The 8,772-nt window shown below is 32.5% G+C and overlaps 1 protein-coding gene across 1 annotated transcript in view; it reads left to right on the top strand.

The window, feature by feature from the left end:
* The window catches only part of LOC111085632 (protein DDI1 homolog), an 18,448-nt gene extending 18,027 nt beyond the window's left edge, over nt 1–421 (top strand). The window contains exon 7 of the mRNA XM_022385156.1: nt 299–421. Coding sequence (XP_022240864.1) covers nt 299–421 — 123 coding nt within the window. The remainder of the gene's footprint in view (nt 1–298) is intronic.
* Nucleotides 422–8,772: the final 8,351 nt, after the last annotated feature.

Genomic DNA, 8,772 nt, shown 5'->3' with positions numbered 1-8,772 from the left:
TATAGACACTGACCATTACTTTTTATCTGCTTGTCATATTAAGATTTTTCTTTCTGAAAGTTGACATTATCATTTATGTGCGCGAACAAAGTCAGATGTGCAGTATATTCTGATTTGTGGTAGAGCATCACAGTTTAAAATGGCTTAATGTTTATTCCAAACATACTTAGTCTTAACGTACTTGGAATTAACTATTGTGTGTTTTACGCCTACTCTAATCTTATTAATGCTTTGCAAAATTATTATTAAAGTTTTAACCCAAAATGATATACACATATTATTCTTTACTTTCTGTTAGGCTATTGTGAACCTTGAAGATTCTTCCCTTACAATAGGAGGCCAACAAGGAGAAAGAGTTCCGTTTCTCACCACCAGGGAAGTAATAATGTTGACACGAACAGCTAATGATAGTCGGAGCTAAAGAAACAAAAACCAACAACACAGACTAAATAAAGTATCGTGGTCTGTATTATAATAAGTGTTGCATTTTGCGCATAATAATCAATATTAAATGTTTTTCTTGAGTAAATGTTATTTAGTATTTGTTATTGCGTGAACAGTAAATCAGTAATACAGTGTTATATTTGTGCCTTATAAAGTATTTTAAAAGATTATTTATGAATTATTAATCATATTCTTCAACCCATTTGTCGCTGAACTAACATGGATATCTTCTCTGATAAAATAATGACACAAAATAAATAGAATTATATTCATATAAAATGAATCATACAAAAAGTTCCCGGTGGTTCATCGGTAACTATATGGTTTCCAACACTAAACTTCGGGTTTCGATTTTTCTCGCGGTGGACAGAGCGCAAACATTCCGGATCACATCTATGTTTTATCCTCATGCAATAATCAGAGAAAAACACTTTCAGGTTTCATAGTAAGATGAGTAGTTTAGAGAAACAATATAAATACAAAAATTTAATTCCGTAAATAGCCTTGTGCCTTCTTAACCTATCGCGAGCGGTTTGACCCTGTGATAGAGCTGCGGATTTCGAACTCGTGTGATACCATCAAATATTTCTGGTAGTTAAGCTGAGGGTGTTTTATAAGAGAAATAGTCGTTCTCTTATCGTGCAACGTGGGCGGTGGTTCCAAATTAGGGACGGTGGGGGATAGCCTTAGTACTGGTACCATTAATACAGACTACAAATACTAAATTTGTCATCATCTAAACATTAGTAACTACATTCAAAGCAGTTAAAAAATCCTGTCAGCAACTGAACTTTTTAACTATGTTTGTAATTTTTTAACACTTATGTTTACTTGCAGATCTGCTACTGCGCTTTTCAGTTTTTAAGCCGCGGCACAGTGGTTCATAAAATGGCTCTGAGTTTGTTTTCTTTTTCAAGTACAAACTTTAGCTCATAGCTCCTTCTTTTGACAGATTTGAGATCTGATTACAGCCGCGGCTATTGAGGATTCTCTCTTGTTATATTTAGGTTAATTTGTTTGGCTGGTTGTTGTTCAGCACAAAACGACACAATGGGATGTTAGTGCTCTGCCTACCATGGGTATCGAAACCAGATTTTAAGTGTCGTAAGTCTGAAGACTTACCAATGAGTCACTGGGAAGCGTCTTTAGATTAAAATGGGTATTTTATCAGTAGTCTATTTTTTGCTTACTTTTCATTTTTTGATAAAATTCTTATGATTTTAAAGCTCTATCCAGTAGATGCTTCAGAAACATTGTTTACAAGCTACTAGAATTTCTGAAATGATACATGAACTGATAAAAATGTGTCTCATCCTATTTTTTAAATAATTAAATATTCCTGGTGGCTAGCATTGAAACCAAAATTTAGTTTATAGTAATTCCTTATAGAATTTCTAATGTTATTTATTCATCTATTAGTTACGTTATATTATATTCCTATATATATATATAGTAACCTTTTTTAGAACGTCTGTCGCTCCTATACCATGCAACAATATTTAATGCCTTCACCACATCCAGCTACAAGATCAGACAAATAACGAATTTCCAGTGTTGGCTAATAATATTTTCGCTAGCCTGAGAAACTTATAAGAAAATAGTTAAATATTCAGTATTTAGTGCTACTTTACAAACAACAGCTTTCAAGGAAGTAAAATTATTTTAATAAGTATTTTTGTATGACATTCAAGGCGATAAAATTATTGGCACATCTTGTTTATTAGATAACTGCTGCGCTTTATTAGATTAGATTATTGATATAGCTTCTTCATTATATTATTGTTATATCTTGTTTACTAGATTACTGCTGTGCCTTTTCTATCAGATCATTGGTGTACCCTGTTTGTTATATTAATGTCAGGTTTCGTTTATTAGATTAACGTGCTTTTTTATTATACTATAAGTCTTGTTTATTAGTTTATTGGTATAGCTTCTTTATTAGATTATTGGAGTAGCTTTTTATTATATTATTGTCATATATTGTTTATTATATTATTGTCATGATTATGTGCCATGATTATTAGATTATTGATATGTCTTGTTTATTAGAATATTGGTGTGACATGCTTATTAGATTACTGGTGTACCATGTTTATTAGGTTATTAGTATGTATTGTTTATTATATTAGTGGTTTGTCTTGTTTAGTATATTATAGGTATGCCTTGTTTATTACATAATCGGTATGTATTGCTTATTATATTGTTGGTGTGTCTTGATTATTATATTATTGGTGTGTTTTGTTTATTATATTATTGGGGCGCCATGTTTATTATATTATTAGTATGGCTTGTTTATCATATTGTTAGTATATATTGTTTATTTTATTATTAGCATGTCTTGTTTATTATGTTATTGATGTGTCTTATCTATTACATTATGGCCATGCCTTGTTTATTGTATTATTAGTATGTTTTTACGTTATATTATTGTCTTATCCTGTTATGCATTATCATGCTAGAATCGTGTTTTACAATGGCAAAAAGAAAACACAATAAAATATAAATGTTTTCTCAATTTTATTACTTTGTAACAGTCTTGATTAAACTCACATCTTAATGATATAAAATTGACGTAGTTTTTTTAAATATAAAACATCACCCACCATGTTAACGTACACTATTCTGTAACGAAGTTAAGTTCAAACTCTTGTGTCATAATTATAGAATTATATATACCGTCAGCCGGGGATTCTTTGAACAGCAGTGCTACTTTGAACAACTTAAGCAGAAATTTTGATCATCGTTTATAGCATTTAAATGTTAAAATAATATGATTTTTGAATATTCATCAATTTTTATAGCATTTATACAACATCATGATTGCTTTATTTACTGAATTTCACGCAAAACTGCTCAAGGGTTATCTGCTGTAGTCGTCCCTGATTTAGAAGTGATAGACTAGAGGGAAGACAGCTAGTCAACGCAGCCTACTGCCAAATCTAGGGCTACTCTTTATTACTAACGAATAGTGGAATTCACAATCAAATTATAATTATAACATCTCTACAGCTTAAAGAGGGAGCACGTTTGTTGACGGTATTTGAACCTGCAACTCTCATATTGCAACTCAAGCGCCCTAACCATCAGTTCTCAGGGTTGCTATACGGGTGAAACATTTATCAAAATACACCAAATAACATATTTAATAACATTTGTGGTAAATAATACCCCACTCCCCACCCCTGCGTGATATGTTTAACATCTACATATTTAGCTACCATTGATAGCGTAATGCCGTCACGAATAGATTTATAGATTATGTCATGCACAGCCTTTTCAGAGGAAGGATATTCGTATAGTAGGATGAGTAAACGATACAGAGCCAAAAGATACAATATTCCGAGAAATAGAGCCTTCATATTTTACTGTTGAAGCAGAAAAGTTCACAGAGTTGAGTGCTTAAGATAGCAACAGGCTCTGAAACCACACAATAAGTCATTCTGCAGCAGTGTCCTCATCTGCAAACTGAAGGCTGCGGTCATGGAAAATAATTTTCTGACACAAAAACCATTGCCTTGAAACTGGGCAGATTTTTTTGTATTAATTCACACGAAGGCTCAATAGTTTCCTGCCATATCTCGAAATCAGTGTTGTTTTTTCTTGAGAAAGCTGACTAAAAGTTCTAGAACCAGTCATATCTCGAAATCAATAGTTTTTTTTTTTTTGAGAAAGCTGATTGAAAGTTCTAGAACCAAAGCAACTCTATACGACCCCATGTCTGTTAAGTCTCCTATTGCAACTCCAGCAGCCCCGGTAGACTTCTGTAATTGGAAATCAATGTCTTGGTTTAGTGGAGGACGTGTAGAAAGTTTGTCAATCCGATACATCGAAGAGTGACCTCATCATTCTTCGCAGGAGCTTGTTACAAAGGGAATTACAGTGTTGGTCAATAGTGTATAACCATGGTCATTTTAATGAGTACGATCAACGGTGGAAGTAGATAAAAGGACAGCACAGAACCTAGAGCATCGCTGTTATAAAGTGTGATTAATCCCGAGTGTATAATACATATATTACAAGGGAAAACGTTCGAATTCTTTTCAGGCAATTCTACTCAAATAAATATTTACCACAAACACACACTAGTATCTCGAGAGCTGTTTTATAGACTAAAAATTAGAAAAATAAACATCAAGAAGCGAGAAGAGTTGTGTTAATGTTTTGTTTTCTATTTTTTAGTCTATAACACAACTCTTCTCGCTTCTTGATGTTTAGGTTTCTAATTTTTAGTCTATAACACAACTCTTCTCGCTTCTTGATGTTTAGTTTTCTAATTTTTAGTCTATAACACAACTCTTCTCGCTTCTTGATGTTTAGTTTTCTAATTTTTAGTCTAAATCTATAACACAAACTCTTCTCGCTTCTTGATGTTTAGTTTTCTAATTTTTAATCTATAACACAACTCTTCTCACTTCTTGATGTTTAGGTTTCTAATTTTTAGTCTATAACACAACTCCTCTCCATTCTTGAAGTTTAGTTTTCTAATTTTTAATCTATAACACAACTCTTCTCGCTTCTTGATGTTTAGTTTTCTAATTTTTAGTCTAGAACACAACTCTTCTCGCTTCTTGATGTTTAGGTTTCTAATTTTTAATCTATAACACAACTCTTCTCGCTTCTTGATGTTTAGTTTTGTAATTTTTAAGCTATAACACAACTCTTCTCGCTTCTTGAAAAATTAGAAACCTAAACATCAAGAAGCGAGAAGAGTTTGTGTTATAGATTAAAAATTAGAAACCTAAACATCAAGAAGCGAGAAGAGTTGTGTTATAGACTAAAAATTAGAAAACTAAACATCAAGAAGCGATACTAGGCAAACGTAAAGAAATGTCCATATTTGGAGTAATAGGAAACAAATTAGACACATCTCTTGAAATATAAATACAATTCATTCTTTCTTATATCATTTTATATATATACAATGAACAGGTGTAGACAATGAGAACATAGGCAGCAGGCGAAAAAACTATCTTTATTCACATTGCGTTTCAGATTACTGTTATCATATTAAGAACGCAGTCTGAAAATAGATGTTTACAAATAATTTTGACAATTTTTTCACTCTTGTTCTGTACATTGATTCCAACATTCGCCGGCTGTTAAATCTGATTTACGTTTAACACCCGTAAGTAAAATGCTTTTGTTCTAACCGCCGCCTTTGTTGTCATACAATTTGTTGACAGACTATGTATTTTAGTCTTATCAGTCATTCCCGCCTCACAAGTTCAACGTATGTAATAACAATTAGCTGTTATAACGTTATGATAACCTCCATATTTTAGGATGACAGCTGATTTACCAAAGTTTTGATGTCATTATCTATATAATATCTGTTGTATGTCCATGTAACTATTTCGATGGATCTTCATCAAAGTTCATCCAAGGGGGGATGCAAACAAATTTTATGTTTTGTATTTTGCGTTCTGCTGTTTCTTTGGGCGTTTTGCCTCCTATGGATGGATCTTCACCAAATTTGGCATGAATGTTTGTTGGATCTATGCGGAGATACATGCGAACTTGCGGTTTCACATTTTGTGTTGTTCAATTTTTATCGGCGTTTTTGCGGGTAGTCCGGCTAGTTATTAATCTTTGATCAAAGATAGTTACCTAACTGGTCAGAAATACAAATTAATCCAATAATCACCATATAATCACGTATAAGAATTAGAATGCATTGATTTATCATTTGGGTACCTTCTCTGCTGGTGACGTTTCCGGTCGTAATCCCAATAACACCTCACGAGGTTCAGCCATCTTAAAAGATTTGTGTTAGTCCAAAATCTACATACTAAGCTAAGAATGGAAAATAATCATTATAATGAAAAAATAATAAAAACCATATATTAAACACTTTAACCAATATTGTTCATTCGAATTAACGTTAAAGAAAAACTAAAATATAACTTACTTACAAAACACATAAAACTAATTGTTTATTTCATGCATTATCAACGAGTATGTCCCTTGAAAAGTATTAGACCAGTAAATTAACCAAGTTAATTAAAAGAAAAATACTTTATTAAACGTAATATGAGTTGTGTCTAACACAGTAAATCCAGCTTTAATTATTTCCTACATACATAGTTAGTTTACAAACCAGGAAGCCACGGGGAGGGCATTGATAAATAAAGTTAAACCTTAATAATTAGCTGAAATATATGAGCGAGATACGAGAATGACCACAGTAATGATACGACTTAAACAAAGAAGTAACAACAATGGGTAAATATTATAATTAAGTAATTAACAGAAACAAATGTAATAAAACTAATAATGTATTGTTGTAATACCTTTAAAAACTGTTATATGGCTTACGTTAAACACCGATAGTATTTGAAGCTACACACTAGTGCTTATGTATTCCATAAGCGAAGTATGCTCTATTATTTCTTTGACATTACTTCCATTAACAGTGTTGGTTAGATTGTTTAATATATTTAGGTTTACTATTTATAATTTAGCATTATTATATTTTCATTGTATAATAATTTTCATTGCTAGTTTGGTGTATATAGTTTTAGAAATAACCTAAATCTCTTAAGCTCACCGAATGTTATGAGATGTTATTGGTTTTATGGTCGAAAATATCGATAACAGCGAGAACACCCAAATCATGAACAAGTACTTTCCAAACATTATTCATCGAACATGTTCGCCCTTTCAGCCGTGGGGGTGATATAATGTAATGGTCAATCATACTATTAGTTGGTAAAAGAGTAGCCCAAGAGTTGGCGGTAGATGGTTTTGACTAGCTGCTTTCCCTCTAGTCGATTACTGCTAAATTAGGGACTGCTAGTGCAGATAGCCCTCGTGTTACGAAATTCAAAACACAACAATTTAATCATTATATATATATATAATTCGTCTTGAGATTGTTCTTCTAACACGACACTGGGAATTATACCTTGTACAAAGTTTATTATTTTACAGCTTTCAATGCGGCGTGACCTTTAGCAACTATTTTAAAATAATATTATCATTTGATTAAAAACGTTTTAATTACATCTGTGGTTCCCAAACTTGATAATCTTGAAACGCTTGTTATTTGTGTGCGTTAGTTTTCACTTTAGATAACACGCATCAATTTTAACATTGTCAAAACGTTGCCTTAAGATATTTTTTGGAGTTTTAATCATATATATATATTAATAATCAACTTTCAATTATCTTTCCACCCGGATGTCTCTTTCAAAGCCACGTGTGTTAAAAATGGAAACTCTTACAAACGTATTTATAAATTTATCGTATGGTGATGATGGTCTGTGCAGTAATTAATGCACCATACAATAAAACTGTTCATTTCAGTTCTAAGTAAATCTCAAGAAATATTGTAGGGTTGTGTTGTAATGTAGTTTTCAACATAATCGATAGATGGAGAAACACGACCATTATTTTGTTTGTTTTGTTCAAGAGATCCTCTCCTACCTACCTCCTTGGCTGTTGTTTGGTTGGGTGGTTCTGTCCGATAAAGCTTGCATATTCCTCCACTAAATCCTGTAGCTAGGAAAATTTATTACACCCATTATCTTTTTTTCGCACCGAGCTACTCGAGGGCTATCTGTGCTAATCGCCCCTAATTCAGCAGTTATAAACTAGAGGGAAGGCAGATAGTCAACAGTACCCACCACCAAATATAAGGCTACTCTTTTACCAGCGAATAATGGAATCAACCATAACATTATAATTCTTCACGGCTGAAAGAGCGAGCAAGTCCGGTGATGGGGATTCGAAGAGGCGAACCGCAGATTGTGAGTCGAGCGCCCTAACCACCTAACAATTTGTAATTATTTACTTCATTGCTTATTTCCTTAATAGATGACACCGCGGGCAATTATTAAAACAATTGACACAATCTATGTTTGTTTGAAAATTTTCGCGTGAAGCTATCAAAAGAGATATTTACACATATTATATAGGATTATTATATAACAGAAAGTATAGGTTCCATGTGACATGGGCGTGTTGAACAATTTTACCTGCCAGAAGATAACGTGAGACTAAAGAGGACGCACGAATGTGTCGAAACTAGTTTCTCTAATATATAAACTTCTGATAGCGACACAATATTTATATAGAGGTTAACAAAAGAAACAGTAGTTAGATAGATGTTAATAAAGGACACACTAGTCACACAGATGTTAAAAAAAGAAACAATAATACATATATGTTAGCAATGGATACAGTAGTTACTAACGAAGGAAACGGTAATTGCATGTATTTAATAAAGGATATCCTAGTTAAGTAAATGCTAGCAAGGGAAGCAGCAGTTACGCAGATGTTAAGAAAAGAATTAATAGTTACATAGATATTAACAAGCTACACAGTTGT

The sequence above is a fragment of the Limulus polyphemus genome, unplaced genomic scaffold (genome assembly GCF_000517525.1).
Source record: "Limulus polyphemus unplaced genomic scaffold, Limulus_polyphemus-2.1.2 Scaffold519, whole genome shotgun sequence".
In the NCBI taxonomy this organism is placed as follows: domain Eukaryota; kingdom Metazoa; phylum Arthropoda; class Merostomata; order Xiphosura; family Limulidae; genus Limulus; species Limulus polyphemus.
Note: the sequence above shows the minus strand (reverse complement) of the source record. Positions and strands in the feature narration are given on the sequence as shown.